Below are 21,922 nucleotides of genomic sequence, written 5' to 3'. Positions count from 1 at the left end.
GAATATAGCAAAACACGTTTAGATAGTTATGGCTATACGTTCCTATTATGGTGTATTCCAATTATGCCCTTTGTAAATCCCATATGCCAGTGGTACATCTACTCTATCTCAACAGCAGTTTTTTCGTTCAAAACTAAAACAAAACTAAAAATTTGTTTAATATATTCTTTTGGCCAACTGAAACACAGTAATTTTCGTTAAAAGAATTGCGGGTTCAACCGGAAAGACTACCGTTGGAAAAATGATGTTCGTCCTGGTTGCAATGACACGATGGAAATGTGGGAGAATTTATAAGACAAACATAATTCTACGTTTTCTGCACATTTAATTCTAGATAAACTTGTCCATTTTTCATGAACTTGGAATACCAATTTACAAAAAAAGCTTGGCTTGGCCAAGTTTAAATGTTATGTTGTTGTTGTTGTTGTATTTGCATCCAAAGTAAATTGTTATTTTTTACATTCATTATTGCCTGATTGGTGTGATGCATTTAAAAATGATCTTCCAATTATTTTTATTTCAATGAACAGCTAATAAGCAAAAAATGTCGAAATGAAAATAATTCCATGTCAACACCTGTTGCCTGGAGTATTAATTGCATTCCCACCCTACCAGCTTTGCAGTCATGGAAACATTGCGAGCCAAACATAACAGCTATTTTACTTGAAAACGAAAGACGACAACCACATTACGGTAAAGAACCCTCTTGCACTGGTCAACAAGGGAGTAGAACGGTGACAAACCAAAAATCTACCAAATGTCCGATTTGTATGTGTACTGCAATGGACGAACGGTTAGTGGAAGTGGTGGTGGTTCAGCCACTTCCAAGCACGCTGAATCAGGTGAGTACTCTTACATGCCCGCCATATTCGTTTAGTTGAATTATTCTTCCGCTGAAATCGCATACTGCATTGCATTCCAAGTTACCTACTACGAACCTTTCGCAGCTCAATTGGCCACAGTTGTATCTTACTAATTACACGCTCTGATTATCCTTTTACCATCCGTTCCTGGCAGCGATGGCATCCAAGGTGATGACAAATCGAAACATGAACTGGCTCATCCATGAGCTTTACACCAGAAAGGATTTTTCTTTATGCAAGAAGCTGATTGGCAGGCAACTGACGATAAACTATGACAAAGAGTTCCTGTATTACACCAAGGTGAGGCCAACGGGGGTGTTATGATGAAGGTTTTCACTACCCCCCTCTCGTTCTAATTTCGCTCGCAGGGACTAATATTGCGGGACGAAGATAACCCAACGGATGCAATCAACTGTTTCCAGCAGGCCATACTGGTGAATAGAAAGAACTCGGAAAACTACAAGGAGCTTGCGAAAACGCTGTGAGTAGCACAACGGAAGGATACAGTTACAATTATTGTCAGTGGCATGCATTGGAAGGAACAATGGGATTATTTTTATTGTTTGTTGGTGTGTATGTGTGTATGTGTGCTTTGATTTTAAACATTCTTTAATGGATCTCTAGGAGCTAAATATAGATTAAGAAACGCACTTGATTCTATTGTTAAATCTTGTCTCATGGGTAGGTTCAAGAAACTATTTAGCCTTATTGCGTGATGTTACCAACTTTTCCACAGTTATTTACTTTGCATGTTCCACTCTAGGTACGTTGCAAAAATGCAGTCGCTACATAATGAGCCATATGCGTAAAATCTCCTGTGCTTTTCTGTCGGGGGAAGTAAAGTAAACTCTTTTAATATACGGACCAATATTTAAAAGAAGGACGTTTTTACACCTATTTCTTCATTTTGTTGAGTCTACTGCACACACTACAGATATCGAGAGGCGAGCAAAATTAAAAAAAAATCTTTCCACAGTTTCACCATGGGTCGCCTCAAACAAGCACTGGAAGTATTTCTCAAAGCAGAAACTTTGCTGGAACGACCGGATCATGAAGTGTATCATTACATTGGGGAACTTTTCTACCGAAATTTTGGTCATCCCAAGGCAGGGCTGCCCGAGGCGAAAGAGTATCTTAAGCAATCCATCATGTGCGGTAAGCACATCGATAGCTATAAGATTTTGGCAGAAATTTACATCGAGGAAGGAGATCATCTCAAGGCGATTGAGATGATTGAAAGTTGCCTGCTGTAAGTTTGGTCGGTGGAAGTAAAGTAAAGCAAGTTTAAGACTGTATGGAAATGTTGTCACGTTTCAGAATATCCCAAGACGATGTGGCAATGATGACTCAAATTGGCATCCTATATTTGAAAATCAACGAATATCAACGAGCATTCGAGAAGCTCCTGGATGCAATTGCCATTGACGATAAATGCGCAACTGCTCTGCTGGCGCTTGGATCCATTCTTCAGGTAAATCGAGAAATCAATTCCTCTTTAATAATTTAACAATCTGTTTCATTGCTTCATAATTTCATTCGCTTGAAAAATTCAGTCCAAAAACGACATCGACGGGGCGCTGAACAAGTACAAGAGGATTTCGAACCTACCGGATGAGGGATCTGAAGTTTGGAGCAATATCGGGCTATGTTTTTTTAAGAAACAAAAGTACATAGCGGTAAGACATTTTACATCGCTTACAGCCAGAGCTATTTATGTGAGAGACGAGCAAATTTTCTCAGAATTTCAAGTTGCGTTTTCAGGCTGTATGCTGTAAAAGCAAAGATACAAGATGCTTCATTTCGAGTTCCTTAGGGATACATTTTCATTTAATTATAACAATTGTGCTGCTGCTGACGGTTGACTGTCACAATGCGATGATAAGGATTTTTCAGAGAACCGAAAAAGTTTGCGTACAATCTCTTGTATTTATCTTATCGTCGTGAAGCATGCTGAACACTTTTGCTCGCACCGGAAACTTGCTCCACAATCTTTTGAATTCTTTTCTTAGGCCGTAGAAACTCATCATTCAAAACTATTTCCATTCCTTTCATGAATCGGAAACGCGAAAAATTACGCTCAATGAAACTAATCATGGCAATAACAATGGCAGGCGATATCGTGTCTGAAGAAGGCGATTTGGGTCGCACCATTGAATTTTAATGCACTGTACAATCTGGGGCTGATCCTGGTAACAGGTAAGCAACCGACAACAAATGCGATGCGTGAAGGGTCCTTCCCGGTATTAGTATCGCGACTCAAATCGAAAACATTTAAGCCACGAAGGAAGGAAGGACTCTTCTGCGAAGGGCAATTGTCTGGAAAAATTTGGCTCGTCGTTCTAATCGTTATTTACTCTCTTCAACAGCTCAACAGTATGTCAGCGCTTTTCAAACGTTGGCAGCAGCTATTAGCCTTAGGCCGGATAATGCAGACTGCTACATGCTACTTGGCAGTAAGTATAAAGAGAATGTTGTTTTTATTTTCGTTCAGATGCTTTTGTTATAAGGTGCGCTACTAAAGTGTTACCATTGCACAGTGGTTAAGGATGAGAATTCAGCAGGAAAGTAGTCCTATAAGTCTTGTTTAAATATTTAGACGTTTGGTATCTTCGATGATGTTTCTGTACTCAAAAAAAAATATCTTCTTTTAGTGGTTGTAAACGTAGAAGAGGTCCTCTAATTAATTGATATTCAAAACACACGTTATTATTTTTTAATAAAGACATGTGTTGCAAACTTGTAGCTAAGTAAATTTTAAGCAGCGTTCGGGAAATATCAATAAATCAAACCTCACCAACGACCATCATGATGCTTGGCTTCTGTAGACAAAATCAACAAGCAAAGAGCTGCGGAGATAGGGGAATTTACGTATTCTCATCAATCTAAGCAGCAGCCACACTTCCAAGGGCGTAGCCAGGTTTCGAGCTAGGGAGGGGCGAAAACAAATTACTATGGAAAATTTGGCCGAATGCCATTTCACCGAACGCCATTTCCCCGAAAGCCTTTGTGTTGCTGAGTTTAGGGGAGGCAGTAAACCCCCTTGCCCCTCTATGGCTAGTAGCGTGTTGATGCCACAAATGCCGACTAGTTGGCAGTAGGTAGAAACTATTACTATGTGATGAAGTTTTTATCATAGAAAGTATAGATTGTACAAACCTAACCTGACGGATCAATTCTAGATAGAGCTGGAATTAGGGCGTAACAGCTTTTGTAAACAATGACTTCTCTCGATGATTTCTAGAAAGCCAAGGCTCGCCCACTCAAATCATCGTGACCATCGGGTAGGGGAAGACTTCCCCTTCCCGTTGGTTATGTTGGTTGGTTGAGTTTCGAGAAATCATCGAGAGAAGTCATTGTTTACAAAAGCTGTTACGCCCTAATTCCAGCTCTATCATTGTTTAATCAATCTCCCGGAGTTATACGCCAAATACATAGGTAAATTTATTACTAGACTAAAGAACTATGTTAAAGTGAGCAGAGGAATCGATATGTATATGATTGGGCCCACTGAATTCTAAGTTGAGGTTAAGGTAGGGCCTACACAATTGACTAATTGTTTGTACATCTTCTAGTTTGAAGCATCTTGAATAAAGCTGTCAAAGTCAGTAACGGTTTTTAAAGATTCCCTGTTCTCTCTCGCATCACGTGTATTAGTATTTTCTCAGCGTCACGTACACATATGACTTGTTTGTTTGTTTATGTTTATTTGCTGCTTGCTTCTCTATCCATTCCAATATACAGAATTGTCTAAAACTGTTTGAAAACGTTTGTATAATGCTCAAAACCTCTCAGATGAGTGTGACTCTTGTCGGCAGCCTCTTTTCTTAGGCAACCTTTCCATTCGAACTGTGTGTTACCCACCTGTTCTATTACCGGCCATTTAAAATCTGCCGCTTGTAGTGCGTATGTGGATTTCAAGAAAAATGTGGCATAACAAGCTGGAAGCTGAAAGATTAAGGAATCGTTTGAATACATTCAGCGAGGTGTTACAGTGAATGAGTGCTGAAGCCGACATTTACCCTATTACAAGCTGTGATATCGTTGCACCGAATATCACGCTATAAAAACTCACCTGCTACAATTCTCACCAAACTGTGGTGAATTTGAGATTCAAGATTTTTGCTTTAAGCTGGGTTTAGATTAGGCAAGTCAAATGATCAACTCAGTTGAATTCAATTGGCTTGAAAAGTTGAGCCTGGTTCAACTTTTTTCAATTCAAGTGAGTTGATCAAGTCAGTTGAATTAAACTGACTTAATCAATTAACTTTCCCTGTCTAAGCCCAGCTTTACACCCGAATGCGACACGAAACTTCCATCACTGATGGCAGCAGAATATAAATCACATAAGGGGTCGTCCATTAATTATTTCACACATTTAGGGGGGGAGGGAGTTTTTGAAAACTGTGACGAGTCATACAAAAAAAAAATTAAGGTCCATAAAAAATGTGACAAAGGGGGTGGAAAATGGGCCAAATTTGCGTGACATAATTAATGGACCATCCCTAACCAGTGCACACTGGGCCAGAAATGCAATCTAGCGGAGAAAAATTAATAACTCCGAAACGAAGAATTTCTGCGACTTGGTGTCTTCGGCAAAGTTTCTCATCATAATAAAAACCATCTGTTGACATAAACAAATAGTTCAAAACTCTTCCGCAAAGATGGCGTTACAATCTAACTTCTTTCTCTGACGATTTGGAGACTTGATGTCTTCGGCAAAGTTGTTTGCCTTGACAAAATAAACTCGAAAACAGTAGGCTGTGGAGTTTTGACTTCTTCAGAAGAGTTGTTTATTTTATCAAGATAAACAACTTTGTTTATGACGTCAATTCTTCAAAACGCCATTTTAATGCATTAAAAAAAGTTATAGAAAAAAATACATGCTCCACTAAAATAATGAAATCTCAAAAATACCAAAATATACATCTCTCAAATTTTAATATTTTGTTTATCAAGTATTGCTTAATTTTTGCTGAAAATCTCAGGTTGCGATTTTTTGCGCTCTGGGAGATATTAAAGTTAAAAAATTGTTATTTTTTCGGTTTTTCAACAATAACTTTAAAATTTGAAGCTTAAACCAGTATTTTTCTTCACAAAGGTTATTTATTTAATGCATTTGCGTAAGAGAAAAATAAAACATTATGTGGTTGTCAGCAAAAAAACCGAAACAGAAAGAAAAAAGCATATTTTCACATTTTTTTTAACTCCATATAACTCGGAATCAGTAGGCTGTGGAAATTTTACGTCTTCAAAAGAGTTGTTTATTTTGTCAAGACAAACAACTTTGCCGAAGACATCAAGTCTCCAAATCGTCAGAGAAAGAAGTTAGATTGTAACGCCATCTTTGCGGAAGAGTTTTGAACTATTTGTTTATGTCTATAGATGGTTCTTATTATGATGAGAAACTTTGCCGAAGACACAAAGTCGCGGAAATTCTTCGTTTCGGAGTCATTAATTTTGCTCCGCTAGATTGCATTTCTAGCCCAGTGTGCAGTGGTAAATATCCATGTGCATTTCACATAGTTTTCATGTGACCACATAATTGGAAATAGCATCACAAAAGTCATACGAAGCAAATGGAATTTATATGATTACTCCCATAGAATTTATTATGTTATGTGATATTCAGATAGAAAAAAATAATTGTGTTACTGGAAAAATATTAAATATGTGCGTTCCCAATTGCTGGGCTTAGACAGGGCTAATCAATTGATCAGCTCACTTGAATTCAACTTGAACGTGAATTGAACGTGTAAACCTTGCCGTTCAAGTAAATTGGTCAAATGACTTGAATAGGATAAAAATTAACCAGGTTCAACCAGGGTCAAGCCAATTGAATTCAACTGAGTTGATTGACTTGCCCTGTCTAAGCCCAGCTTAAAGAGAGATAGCAAACGAAACTTTCTCTTTCTAAGAAAAAGGTGTGCAACGAAATTAATCATGTGACGAGTCAACTTTCAGCAACAATTTTACGTGTTTTGAATAGTCTCGCAATATCAGAGGAGTTTTTGAAATCAATATCTTGCATAGTTAGTGGTGGCACGAGTACTGGTCTTTAACATGTTGTCCTTGACATTTGATACTTTTCGCAATGAACATTGTTGTTGCCAAGAACATGATACAAAAAAATAAACACGTATCACGCATTGGAAACTCACTAAAAATATTCCATCTAGAACACAATAAAATAAAATATAATACCTACCGTTGGTAGCTTGATAGGTATTATATTACAACACACTCAATACAATCTACGCAAGCAATAAATCAGCGATCTACAACTATCCACACAGTAAGGACGTGTTTCGCTTTGGTCCGAAATAAATTTTTGGCGGTTCGCTTTAGTCCGTCGTAGTTATTTTCATCGTCGTTCAATCCGCCTTTTCGTCATCGTGCCGGCCAGATTCCGGCACTATTCGCAACAACCATAGGTTAGACACACAAAAACAAACTGGCAGGTGGCAAAAATGTCGTGACATTTCTGAACTTCTTTCTGAGACAAATTTTACTCATCGCTGAGTTCCTGCACTTTTGGCGATTATGAGTGAACTAAACTCAAATTTGAGTCGTTCTCATTCGCCGTGTAAATAATGTGGAAATTGGTCGAACAGAGTTAAATAAATTAAGGCAAAAATAATTAAATCACAAAGTAGCTTTTCCAAAACATTACAGGAACGTGGCATCTTGATAAACAATCAATTCCACTTTAAAGTTCCCGTTGAATCGTTAAAGCCAACTAGAAGATGGAATACAATACCTCATTCGACCTTAAAGGCGTAAAAATCAAGTTAGAGATCGCGAATACCACGCAGTCCTAGCAACCTACATTGCTTTCAACGGCAGACAAAAGGTGACATTCCATCCCAAATTTCAGGTCTAAGAGTTGGTTTCCATCTGCTTATCCCATCGCATTCCTCAAATGCGAAGTGCACAGCAAATTGTTTTGCAGTCTGCAAAAACAATAATCAGAAGGAAAACTGTCAAGCTGTGTAAAGTTGCTCCTTTTTCATTTTGCTGTTTTTGAGGCCAGAGTATGAAAATATAGTTTTGGGAACAAATTAGAGTACCGGTAATCTGAACGAATTTAATATGAACGAGTAATACCATCGACAGACATGACCTCACATGACAGACAAATTAAAAATGAACCCCGTAAATATGCACGAAGTACCGTTCAAATTAACGGAGGTCCACGGTAATTGCAATTTTTGCCATGTGACATTGTTACTTGAACACCACGATATATATTGTTTAACAAAAAAGCTACAGTACCCCCACAATCATGGAACACCTAAACTGACTGTATCGAAAGCCACTAGGAGTAATTTAACACCATGCTCTTGCTGTATTCGGAGCATCTTACATTTTTCCAACTGGTTTTTTTTTTGCTTAAAGGATTTTCCCAGTCCATATTAAATGCGATCTTTGTTTATTTTTTGCTGATACTGCTGCTCATTCGTTTATCGATGCTTCTGGAAAACTTTCTTCGTCGACGGATGACTGTCACATTACTGCAGGAAAGTATTTTTCTGTCTCTCTTGGATAAGCTGTCGGCTTTGAATTCTTTTAATGTTGGATGAGTTTGACTTTGATGTTTACTCGAATCAACAGCTTGGAGAAAAAAATCCATCGTGCTAATGTCTAAAATGATTAGGTGTGTCAAACAATGACCTGGTTTATCATCACATAAATTATATACAGAAGTCGTTTTATGCATTTTATGTACGTTAGGGTTGGTCAAGTGTGTATGGTGGATCACAACCCCCTGTTGCTCTTGCGATGTGTTTTGAGGTCCCCAACAACGGTGTCAAATTTAAACAAATTTGGTTATGATTTGTATTTGCGGGAGAATTTTAAAAATTGTATTGGGACAATGTTGTGCTTTCCAAAAATTCAAATATTGCTCAAATTTCACCAAATCTCGGAAATATGCAGAACAACTTTGTCGAAGACTGCAAATTGATGAGTGGTGGTTAATGGACTCCTGAACTTCAGAACCTCCGAAACAGGTTGTGTAAAGCTAGAAAACTTTTCTTCAAAATACGGACTGAGGATAGCAAGTCCCTGGGCATTGGCATAGCCTTGAGGATTCCTTAACTGCAACCAGGTCCCAGGGTTTGTCTGTATCTTTACATTTTGAAAGATGCACACTAGTGATGCCAGTTGTGATGCAGCGAACCAAAAGTTTGTTGGGATTTAACTACAAACCAGCGGTGCCGGTAGTGTATTGGTGGCGGAGAGATACCCCTCACCATCCCTCTCCAACGGGGGAGTTTGGTAAAGAGAGATGATCAAACTGATTTGTACCTTCCTAAAAAAAGTTGTTCTTGCTCGCTGTCTACTCTCTAAGTACAATTTTCACACTGCCGTACTCTAATACCCCGTTCACATTACAGCCCGTATCACGTAATATAGGCTGTCTTGCAATGAGCACTGATACATCCCAAGTAACACTTGCAACATCGTTCATGAAAAATGTAACAAATCCCAGTTGTAAATAAGTTATATATTGATTGCTTAGAAAACATCTTGTTTTAAACCCGGTGTATTGTTGTTTGTGGAGTATTCAACCTTTCTGACAGGCACTTGTTATCTTGAAGTTATAATTCGGTATCGCATGACTCAATTACCTGTTTATAACACATTTATAACTGATTGTATTTGGTGAAAACTTGCTAGCCTGATATACAATATAGTTTTTAGAACCATGAGCAAACATGAATACATCTTGACTGTATCATATTTATAACATCTTATTAATAAGCTATATTTCAGTTCTACTCATGCTTCCAAAAATAACATATGAAATAGTTGGTTGGAAATGCATGTTAGCTTTAGTGTGATGATTTATTAGCTAGAGAATGATCTTTAGAAGAGGGTAGGTGGATAGTTCCGTTAGAGTACGGCAGTATGAAAATTGAATAGAAGTTGAAAATGAGCGAAGGGCCATTAATGCGACAGTTTTTCAAGATAGACGCACATTTTTGCCTAACCCGTACGATGTACGCGGGGACTTGAAGTAAGTCTCCAAGTCCACAGGCAAAAATGTGCGTCCCTCTTGTTGCTCATAAACTGACTGCGGCTGTGGAATAGTTCTAGCGACGTTTTCATCACTACCTAAAGCAGGGGGAGGTAGCTCATCGATTCTTCCGGTTCGCCTCCTAGCATCGTGCTATAAGGTACCAGGCGATAACCAGGGTAGTTGATCGATAGCTCGATGACGTCATTTCGTTGGCGTCTGCAATGGGAAATTCTCATAGCAGGCGTTGACGATGGGACGTTGTCGAGTTGTTGAATAGCAACTATCGTGGTTACTCAACGATTACCTGTCGATCTGCCAAATTTGGAAAGACTTCTGCATTGAATTGTCTCATATAATAATATTCCGCCCACTACATCACAAGAAATTGCGAGTAGCTGAGTGGAATGGAGATAAGTTAAGCATTGGGTACAGGACCAAGTCTCCCCTGGGTGGTGCAAGAAGATGAGCGCAATAGAATCATCAAGTTGCCATAAGGCACGGAATGAGACTATTGCATGGCTGGGTAGTCAAAGTCTTCCATACGTTAGTCATTTCAGGTGGATTAGAACAGGTTTAGGTTTAGGGTGGGCGTTGGCCAGATTTGGATTTTTCAGATATAATCCTAAATAGGACCTAGATTATTTAATACACTAGTAACCTCAACTTCTAAAATAGTAGTAGTTACAGTGCCGCATTATCTAACTACCACTGCCTGCAACTAATGTTGGAGGGGTCAGCAGGGCTGATTACGGATCAAAACTAACATAACTCTAACACTGAAATGATCCCGAAACTAACGCTCATTCATTGCACTTTGAGTCATAAAGTAGTTTTATTTATTTTCCTACTAATCTATCTACACACTTAGTTTTTTCTACCGAGCTCGGCTGTGTGGGTCTCGGCGGGGAGGGGGTTTTGCTGAGATCTCAGCGGGAGTGACATTTGATGCCGAGTCTCGGATAATGCCTTTTCTAATAATCTGCCTACGTTTCTTTTATTGGTTATCTACTTCATCCCTTTTTTATTTGTCTGCTCTTCTTTCCTCTTCTCTTCTTTTGTTTTGTTTGTTTACATATAACTAATACTAATACCTCCTTGTTTTCTCTCTAATTTGTCTACTATGTCCCACCATCACGATGAGAGATGAGCTACCGTACATGGTACACGCTCATATACACTCCCAAAATAGTATGCCGCAAGTAAGTATATCACAGAGGCAACTAAAGATCCAGAAACGAAAACCGATAACGCTGAAGATAATGAGCTGTGGTGATTTATATGACTAAATAGTATTATTTATTTATACTAACCTAAACACAACGTAGGGTGACCCAAATCCAAACGATCACTAACCAAAATAATAGACTTATCTTTTTTCAGCAGCACTACACCAGCCAGCAAAGTTCAACAATCCATCGTTGCTTATGCCTTTGTTGTCGTTTAGAACCAGTTTTGCGAGGTAGGCGACGATTGTGCGTATTTCTCGCGTAACTTTTGAAAAGAGCCTATTTATAGCCTGAACAATACGTAAAGAGCAAATTGAAACATTGAACGTCGTGTGAAAGTGGAACTTAATGAAGGCCTAAGTACTTTTTCGTAGTTTTTAGTTTTCGGATTTGAAAGATCGTCGGTTACAGTGTCCTGCTTACTGAGCAGAAAAACGCGGTCCCAGGTCCTTACATATCAAAGAGATTTATGGTAAAATCGCTTGTGTATCGTGTATTTTGCGAAACTCGTTGTTGTCGTTGGTTCCGGGTTTGAATGGATACAAAAATTTGAGCAACAGTATTATGTGATATGAGGGGCTCGGTGGCCTTAGAGCAACCGTTTTTGCTTACTGAGCAGAACATCATGAGTCTAATCTCAGGCCCATCCACATTCAAGATTCGTCAATCGTTTTATTTGTTAATATGACTACATGGTAATAACAACAACTCGGTGATTAAAAAGGTGCTCGTCTGCCTAGTGGCAAACGTTTTTGCTTACTGAGCAGAAGACCGTGGGTTTAGTCCCAAGCTCCTTCGCGTTATATGATCGTTAGGACATCAATTCAGCTTATCGTTTACCAAAACGAACCCTGCTGCAAACCCAACCCTCTTATCCAACATCCCAGTGATTCCTCGTGGAAGTGCAGAGGTGTTCTCGGCTTCCATCAAAGCGAGTGTCATGTCAACACAATCTTTCCCATTCCTTTCTTGACCTGTGTTCGGGCGCGGCCGGCGCTGGTATTGCCTAATTTAAGATCACCAGTTTTTACACATTGAGGATGATTGCTAGTCCCAAGCATCGTCTATTGGTTCTCTGTGTAATTACAGCTGATCTGGCAATAACAGAGTAGCAACCGTGGGCGGTCAATCAAGCTCAAGCTCAAGCTCAAGCGTTTTCATCACTACCTAAAGCCCCACGTTGCGAGAGCATTTCCAGTCGATGGTGTGTTATAATGCAGTTCTTCTTTACCCAACTATTGTGTTGCTCCTCTCGTTATGACCAACGTGATCATCTCAGAGAGAAAGCAGTAGGGTGGTTGTTGCGTGCTGTACCATCATCAGCATTGTTGACGGCTACTCCCGCCTTGAGTTGTTACATTCAAAGTGTTTTTTTTATGTTACTTCATACGCGAAGTTAACGATTTTCAGAGTTGGTTGGAAATGCTAACATGAAGCTTTAGTGTGATGATTTATTAGCTAGAGAATGATCTTTAGAAAACATGTTGTATATAAGACTAGGAAGTTTTCATCAAATACAGTCAGTTATAAATGTGTTATAAACAAGTAATTGAGAGTTGCAATACCGAATTAAAAGTTCAATATATTGATACAAGTAATGTTCTTGTTTTTCGTGTTATAAACATGTTTTGATAACAATTATTTCATTTCTAGATGTTTTCTACAAATTGCACTGCAATATGGCTGACCGATGAAGCAAAATATAGGATGAAAAAAAAAACTTTCAGTTTTGCTTTCAACATCCCATTCACGTTATGTAGAAGAGACAAGTATGATAATCAAAGAAAAAGGTTGAAATTCTATTTGTTTTACTAAAAATGTGATGCTAAAAATGAGATGCTAAAAATGTGATGCTAAAAATGTGATGCTAAAAATGTGATAATAAAAGTGTGATACTAAAAATGAAATTTTATACAGATTTTTTTGTGCAATTCAATTTATTGCAAAAAAAAAATTCTTAGAGTCAATGAGTTTTTAAGAAGTAGAATGTAAAAATTTACCATAAATTTTGAACCGCACAAAAGTTTTTTAGTAGGGAATCTAAGTTTACACACTTTATTCGCACAATAAATTTTATAATGATGATGGAAAAATGAACAAATGCCATTCGTTGGAAGGATTGAATCTATTTAGAACATCTTCAAAACAGTAGTTGCATTATAGTCATACATTAGTTGCGCATGTCAATAATATATAACTTGACATATGTTATATATAGATCCCACCTCTTGCGCTTTTTTTGCTATAAATGAGCAAATTTTCACAGCTGAGATTGTCATATATAAGTTATGTAAACCAGTTTATGACAAGCTGAGTTGCTTGGGATAGGATTTCCAGTGAACATTAGATGTATTAGTGTTCATTGCAAGACAGCGTATATCACGTGATATACGCTGTAATGTGGACGGGGTATAACGGAACTATCATTTCTATACTTTCATCTCCTTTATCTATCGTATAACAATTACCACTTTAGTCTGTTATTTGAAATTAGCATCTTCAACTATGTAAATCGTTAACTTCACGCAGAAGTAATGCAAACAAAAGGCTAAAAATGAGTTGACGTAGGACAACGTCTTTAATTTCTTTACTGGGGGTCACATTAAAAAATTCAAAATTCAGAAATATAACGAAAACTCCCAAACACAGACGCAACGATAGAGTGCAAATCTAACAAACGACGCATTGCGCATGCTCACAAGAGCGAGCTCAATGCTCGGTTGATCGCTCACCATTTCACCAATGAAAGGAAGGGAGGAGAAAAGCAGCGATAATAAAAACGCTTGCCAAATCGTTTGCTTCGTCATTTGCTTTCGAGCACAGCGTATGAGTGGAACAGCACACATCGCACCAATACGAAGACGACGCAGTGTTGCCACATTATTTCCATTTTCATTTTCACCGTAAAAATCTTTTTAATCTGTTTCTGGCTGATAAAAATCTGTAAAATAATCTCTACAAATTTTATAACATGATCTTATTGCGGATCGTCGTAAATATACTTTGATTCATTTGAAGTTCAGAAACAGTTTGTTCATAGTTTTGAATCTTGAAGATCGACTTAAGTTTGCTTTCTAAAGAATTGATCTATTTAAAAGATCTCGAAATCCTGAATCTTGACTTTTTGAGTGATTTGTATCTTTTTAAAAAGTCTAAAAATACAAAAACATCAAGTTCCAGTAGTGAGAGACAAATCTGAAATAAAATTTAATAAAGAAACAATCACATTTTCGTAAAACTAGATTTTTTTATATCCGTGATTATGAAAATCTGTGTCAGGTAAGTGGTTTGTTTTTACTCAACAATTTAATAAAATGAAAAATAAGCATGAACATTTTGTGAAGTATTAGTTGTAAAATGTTATGCTCGATGTTTCATTTTCTCACATTCTTCAAATCATTACAAATTTCAACTTTATTCGGCAGATTAAAAGGATATTTAATTTGCTAGCTGTTGCTCGAACCTATATACCTAAGTGTGCTCAGTACTTTTTTGTGAAAAACTTTGGGATGGTTTCATCTGTATTTCTCTATTTGCAATCGTGTTCATATGTTTTATCAACTTTATTGTATTTTGTCACAACACATAACTTTTATTTGAATGTTTGGTAGAATTGCATAGAATATTCTTTATTTCTGATATTACGTAGGTCAAAAGTAAAAATATCCAGTTGACTGTTCGACTCACAAACTGTAATCAATCAGTTTGAGGGTTTTTAAAACGGCTTGTTTACCGATTCGAGAAATAAAAAGAAATCATAGTATTTTTTTATTACTTTATTAAAGTGATTTTCAGCCTTCGGCTGAGAGAAAAAATCAAAGTACCTGTCACCATGTGATATGGTTTATTAAACAATAAGAATGAAAAACTAACAGTCCTCCTAACGAGCAATCAGAAATCAGAACATCTTAGCCTCAGGAGTCCGTTCAAAATTAACGAAGATAATAAAATAAAAATTGGTATTTGGTTAGGTGCTCGTACCTACTCAAAAGGAAGAAAGGATTATTACGGATTATGGATATTAATAAATATAATCCAGGGTTAAACATATATTCCACTTATTTGAGAAATCTGCTAATTTTTATATTAAAAAACTGTAATCTGTATAAACAGATATCTGTATCAAAATGTTGAGAAAAATCTGTATCATTACAGATAAATCTGTGTATGTGACATCACTGAGACGACGACGAAAGCACCCATATCGACCGGAAGAAAGGCTTCCCGCAATAGACAGCATTACTAGGCCGTCGTCATTCGGTCAGCATCGTCTTGCATTGGAGTGGCCACCATTTGAAAACAACCGGCCCTTTTCAGGGCCACTCTAATGGTGGTAAGCTCCAACCGGTATTATCCTCGGATTAAATTCCGATCAAGAATGGCTGGCTGGTTTGATGTCAACATCAGAGTTTATCCACATAACTCTGAGCAAACATTTTTCAGATCATACAAACAGGGACGGTATTAAAAGTTAATCCGAGTTGGAGCTTACCGCCATAAGAGATGAACTACACACTTAAAAATAACTAATTTTACACGTGATGGAATCCATCTTTGACATAAAGGATGAGATGTAAACAAACATGTCATGTAAAATTAAGTTCTCCGAGGCTGAAAACTTCGTTACTCGACGAAAAGTACGTTTGATTGAGCTGAACTTTGCGTCTATTATTACTCAATTTTATCTTAAAATTGACGCTTGTATATGTCAGCATCAGAGCACCTAAATTTACATGGATTTTTCTTAGTGTGTAGCCTTCGGCAAAAAATCTCTAAAATAAAGATTTAAAAAAAAATCAGAGCCACCAATTTAAAAACGGAAAGAGTTAAGAACTAAATGATCAACATATTTGTTCCGTTCACTAGCGGTCCTACGTCAAGCTTCCGTTCGTGCCTCTAGGCACAGACCCTTCTACTTTTTTTTCTAAATAATTGAGTCTAATGGCTGCAAAAATAAATGATTTTTTTTTATATTATTCATATGGTTCAACACTTTTGGAATGCGACATCACTCAGGTGCTACCTTTGAAGTTGGCTTGATCGAGTGGCGATTTTCTTTTCTTTAGATGATGAAGTTTTGAAGAAGACAACGGTCATAAAACACAGGGATAAAAAAGTTGGTCACTGTATTACACCTGGAAAACTAGTGTGAAACAGAAAATCAAGAGATCGGGCCATTCCATGAATTTCTGGAAAGAGCTGGCAAATAACATAAAACAATTTCAAAACGCCACCTACAACGCCACTACAATGGTTGAATCTGTGTACGAAGCGGGCGATGGAACAGTATCAGACGATAGCAGCAGCGATGACCTTTACCCAACCAAATTCGAGGAATTCCTTGATGAGGAAATAAACGCCATGCTGGGATTTTCATCGGACTCATCGTCAGGCCTATAGAGGGCGGCGTCATCAGGAGTGCCAACAACATCACGGTAAAGTCAGGCATCATAAACAATCAGGTAATTTATTACTAATTTTACCTTTATTTTACTTATACTTATACATTAAGTTACAGCTATCTATGAATCGACAAAAAATCCCATCCCTTGTCTCTTCCCTTATGGCATCTAATACATTAATGTTGAGATGGGGTCTTGCCGATGCGTTACCCTACCGGTGATGTTACTATGGCTTGCCCTGTTTCACGTTCGTGGACTACACAGAACTTATTCAACCTGCTGGTAAAGATGCTGTGATGGTATAGCATGTACGGTGCATAAAAGTATCGAAGACCTGGCCCTTGACCTCTGAATGACTACAACCTTATTTAACTGTCTGCTCAGCCTACGTCAGCATTAATGGTTTTTCATCGCCTAGTTTCGAGATACCCTCGGGCGTTCGTCAAGTTAGCCACTTTTAGGGCCTTTGATTTTCATCCTGTTTGTGAACAACCTCTGCACTCGACTATGTTGTTCCAAATTTTTGTTCGCCGATAACTTGAAGATATTCCGTGAAATTAAGTCCAGACTTGACTGCTGTCCTCTCCAGCAGGATATTGATTCCCTTTTGCGCTAATGTACGCTGAACGGCATGAGGTTAATGTCACTAAATGTTGTCCTATAGCTTTCAACTGTTTACCCGAGCCTTTGCAGTATGATTGTGTGATTGGACAAAGCAGCTTGCTCCGATCGCATGCGGTCAAAGATTTAGGTGTTTTCATTGACTCTGAAGTGCGATTCAATAAGCACGTCTCCATGATAACTCCAAAAGCATTTGTCACATTAGGATTTTTGAAAAGAAACGCTTTCCAAGATTACTATGCGCTAAAATCTTTATTGTGCCCTCGTCCGCAGTCTTCTTGAATATGCAGTTGTTGATTGGGCACCCTTTCATGCCTGGTACGCAGCTGAAAAGAAAACGGAAAAGTTATTTTTGAGGAATATTCCCAAAAGTAAATTTGACAGCTATAGGGAGGTGTCTTTTGCTAAATTTTGAGATCATAGGTAGGTGTCGTCTAATTTTAAAATCAACAATTATCAATTTTTATGTTGTTAAAATGCATCCAAAACATCATTTTTACAACAAACGTTAAAATTACCTAACGGAATAATTGGTCAGACCATTATTCCGCAAGGAAAATGAAATTGCATTCAGAATGCGCCACCTTCATATCGATCACGATACTAATGTAATCGATCTTTCCTTCACCGATTTCTTTAGAACAGCGTACTGGGTCAAGAAATGCTAATTAAAAGAAATTTCTTTAGCATTCCGTGTCCTATCCCGTAGCACGTAAAATCGTTATTACTTTTCAGCTGCGTACCATGCTATACAGGTGAACAGGATCGAAGCCATTCCATTTGAAGATTCAAATAAATATATAAATAAATTAAAAATGTAAATAAATAACTAATCAAGGTGAATCCTGATCCTCAACAAAATCTCCTCCTCAGTGACCTTTGTGGGGACACAGAGATAAACACGGTTGCCAAAACAACAAAGGTCATTTTAATATTCCTTACTTACTCCCACCTGATTACAAGGACACCGTTATTGATCTTTAAATATGGAATCACTGAAACTTGTAACAATTCATATAGAATGAATGGTCACTCCCAGCCCCCTGCAGTTGATTGATTGTGAAATTGCAACCATTGCTATGAACATTCAATCTAAGCTAAGTTAATAATATCGATTCTGATTACCCTTTTTTCTTACTCTTCACACTAGCATGCCTTCGTCATCTCAGCGACCCAGGAAATGCATATCTATCGTTGGAAAAATCCACCATGCTCCCAGACGCTATTAAAAATCCATTAATCTACCTAAACTTTGCACTGTACTGCTACGAGATTGGCAAACCGGATCAGTCAGTGTCATATTTGGCCAACTTTCTGGAAATGACTCAACACATCAGTGTCCACCGGGAGGTGAGTATCATCTCTTTTTCAATACACGTAAAATTAATGCAATAGAAAATAAACATCATGTTCACAGGAAGCTCATGGAATATTAGGGTGCCAATGAATGTATGGGAAAAAAGTGACCCTCCAATTTTCAAACCGACCATTTGAAAAATGTTCATTCATTGAAAAAAGACCCTGCGCAAAATGCGAGCTCAATCAAACGTGATTTTAGGTGGCGTAAAATCGTCAAAGTTCTTTTTTGTGTCAAATTACTTAAAAATGCATGAAACGTAGAGATCTGGTGTTATCACGAAAAAAAAAATACATTCTGGGACTTTCGTGAGTGGGAGGTGAGATATGGAACATTAATAAATTGGAACAAACTACTTGTAATCATTTTAAACCATCACTAGCCTCTAATACATGATGCTCCACTAGGGTGGTTAATTTATTACTCAATAGAATTCATTTTGTAATATTTCCCTGGGTTGGTTAATTTTTGTTTCATGCAGGGTAGCCCCAGCACTCGACGCGTCATGCGTTTTAAAGTAATTTGGTATAAACAAATTGGAAACCGCAATTCCAGGAACGCCCCCACCCTCATCCCTTCCTTGGGTTATTTGTTGGTTTTCAAAAACACAAACATTGAAGCTTTTGCGCCACTCCAAAGCATGTCCGATTGAGCCCAAATTTTGCACCGGTTTTTTTTTTTTTTCGATGCAATGAACATTTTGCACATGTGCCGTTTCGAAAATTCATGATGACAATTTTCATTGGCACACTAATATATATATATATACCTATATATATCCCAGACAACCAGAATGCACGTATATTCAAAGTTGTTTTCGGGATATAAAAACATATAAACAAACAAACAATTCGTATAGAATGCAAAGAAATGGCTTATACGTACAAAAGTGGAGGCCATATACGTGCATATTTTAATTTAATTTTAAACGAATTGATTTAACATCATTTACGATTTAATATGTAATAACAAATTAATTTTGAAAAGTCTTACGATGTAGTCTGATTTAATTTGTGATACAGTACGACGGTAAAATGAGTCATCGCATATAAGTCGGAGATATGCATTCTATACGATTTAACTTAAACATAATGCGAAGTATGCCATTCTTAAATGCGATTTTGAATTAAACTGTAGCAATTTACGATACTGTCTGTACATTTTTATACGACTTCTGGTTGCCTGGGATTTTCTCTGATTCTGATTTACCATCCTCCACATAAACTTTTGAAACGAACAGTACCTGAAGATGGCAGATCGACTGAATACTGCGTTGTCATCGTCAGTTGCCACCGAGAGGCTACCGCCGTTGTCCCCAGCGGTTGAAGCACAGCATCATCGTTCGACAGCGTCCATAACCGCGTCCACTTCAAACGTGGACACTGCTCCAACGGACACCAGTTCTGGAATACGTAATGAGGACATGAATTCCTCAAAAGATGCCACCGGGGGTAACAACAAGGACGAAGATGATGATTACGATGACGAGGAAGAAGAGCATGAGGACGGGAACGGTGGGAGCGAGGAACCATTAGACGATGAATCGGTGCAGAATAGAGGTGACGGCAGATAGAAAAGCGGTCATCCGGATTTGGAGCACAGAAAAATAGTGACAATTGTGTTGCTTTGAATGATACTCGTGTGTTCATCCGTAAAATGCATCTGCGATGCTTGGCTCATTAATAGGCAACGAATTGTTTTGATTTTATGATAGATCGCCTGTTGCGCATTTTCCCGTTGTTTTATAAAATAAAGCACCTAAGAGACGATGAGCTAAGACAGCCACCCTTTAGATTATTGAAACAAGCAACTCTTCAGAGTTGGTTGGAAATGCTAACATGAAGCTTTAGTGTGATGATTTATTAGCTAGAGAATGATCTTTAGAAGAGGGTAGGTGGATAGTTCCGTTAGAGTACGGCAGTATGAAAATTGAATAGAAGTTGAAAATGAGCGAAGGGTAATTAATGCGACAGTTTTTAAAGATAGACGCACATTTTTGCCTAACCCGTACGATGTACGCGGGGACTTGAAGTATGTCTCCAAGTCCACAGGCAAAAATGTGCGTCCCTCTTTTTGCTCATAAACTGACTGCGGCTGTGGAATAGTTCTAGCGACGTTTTTCATCACTACCTAAAGCCCCACGTTGCGAGAGCATTTCCAGTCGATGGTGTGTTATAATGCAGTTCTTCTTTACCCAACTATTGTGTTGCTCCTCTCGTCATGACCAACGTGATCATCTCAGAGAGAAAGCAGTAGGGTGGTTGTTGCGTGTTGTACCATCATCAGCATTGTTGACGGCTACTCCCGCCTTGAGTTGTTACATTCAATAATTTGGTAAAGAAGAACTGCATTATAACACACCATCGACTGGAAATGCTCTCGCAACGTGGGGCTTTAGGTAGTGATGAAAAATATAAAAACACTTTGAAAGCAACTCTTGAAAAACATGTATGATACAGAGTTCTTTGCTATAGTATAGTTTGTGCTGTAAAACATATTCTAGCATTATAAGGCCGGAACAAATCACAAGCTTATTTTTTGTCATTCGATGCTCGCACCAGTCGAGGAGGGGGGGGGGGATAAATAAAAACAAAAAAAAAACATTCAAAATTCGTTTTACATTACAGCTTAGCCTTCGCTTTAGCCTTATTGGGTAGATAGGGGCAATATGGACCCCCTAAGAAAAACACATCATAACACATGAAAAACTTTCATAAATGTATGATAGCTGTGATCATGCTCATGCTTTGGAATATGTTTGATAATATACAATGTTCAAAATATGGATAAAATATGATAGACTCAATAAATTATTATGTTTGAAAAATTTCAGTTTTTCCTCCGATCCACAACCATACGGGGCAATATGAGCACCCTAATAAAAGTTAACGTTTTGATAGGTTTTCACTAGAAAATAACATTCAGGAATCATGTGAAATAGACACATAAGTTCTTTTAGCAACAGTTACGTGTATTACTCACTGTAGTACCAGCGGATCAGTAAAATGTAATACACTGGAACCTCCATTTACGAACAAAAACGGGGGATCGTAAATCGAATTAGTGCGTAAAAAAACCTCGTTATTTGGGATTTACTTCGTAAAAAGAAAACTCGTTATTTAGGATTTACTTCGTAAAAAGAGGTTTTTGAAAATATTGTCAAATACCCCACAATATGGGTATTTTTGGAATCAGGGTGACGTGTAGGGACCGAAAATCGATGTCTGACGCCATTTTGAAATCCAAGATGGCGTCTTCCGGTTACAGAAAAACTTGGGAATTCTGCCAAATATCCCACAATATGGGTATTTTTGGAATCGAAGTGACGTGTAGGGACCGGAAATCGATGTCTGACACCATTTTGAAATCCAAGATGGCGACTTTCGGTTACAGGAAAACATCGAAATTCGGTCAAATACCCCACAATATGG

At 37.9% G+C, this 21,922-nt stretch overlaps 2 protein-coding genes across 3 annotated transcripts in view; both read left to right on the top strand.

Annotated features, from left to right (window-relative positions):
• LOC135698986 (transcription factor Maf-like) overlaps window positions 1-21,922 on the top strand; it is a 197,038-nt gene that overhangs the window by 127,487 nt on the left and 47,629 nt on the right. The window lies entirely within an intron of this gene.
• Window positions 711-20,086, top strand: BBS4 (Bardet-Biedl syndrome 4). Its single transcript, XM_065218976.1, has 10 exons — window positions 711-842; window positions 1,018-1,163; window positions 1,232-1,344; window positions 1,840-2,112; window positions 2,181-2,334; window positions 2,417-2,539; window positions 2,975-3,059; window positions 3,230-3,316; window positions 18,285-18,484; window positions 19,732-20,086. Exons 1-10 carry the CDS (start codon window positions 758-760, stop codon window positions 20,062-20,064), a joined length of 1,599 nt encoding a protein of 532 aa, XP_065075048.1. The 5' UTR covers window positions 711-757; the 3' UTR covers window positions 20,065-20,086.

The sequence above is a fragment of the Ochlerotatus camptorhynchus genome, unplaced genomic scaffold (genome assembly GCF_037179485.1).
Source record: "Ochlerotatus camptorhynchus isolate MF236.1 unplaced genomic scaffold, CSIRO-AGI_Acam_v1.1 ptg000008l, whole genome shotgun sequence".
Lineage (NCBI taxonomy): Eukaryota > Metazoa > Arthropoda > Insecta > Diptera > Culicidae > Ochlerotatus > Ochlerotatus camptorhynchus.
The sequence above is the reverse complement of the archived record's forward strand: the minus strand, read 5'-3'. Positions and strand labels throughout refer to the sequence as shown.

Bases quoted from the DNA above. Each gene is read 5' to 3' on its own strand.
- BBS4 (XM_065218976.1), top strand. From the start codon at position 758: ATGTCCGATTTGTATGTGTACTGCAATGGACGAACGGTTAGTGGAAGT. The intron at 3,060-3,229 runs GTAAGCAACCGA...TCTCTTCAACAG, and splicing joins GGGGCTGATCCTGGTAACAG to CTCAACAGTATGTCAGCGCT. The intron at 3,317-18,284 runs GTAAGTATAAAG...TCTTCACACTAG, and splicing joins CTGCTACATGCTACTTGGCA to CATGCCTTCGTCATCTCAGC.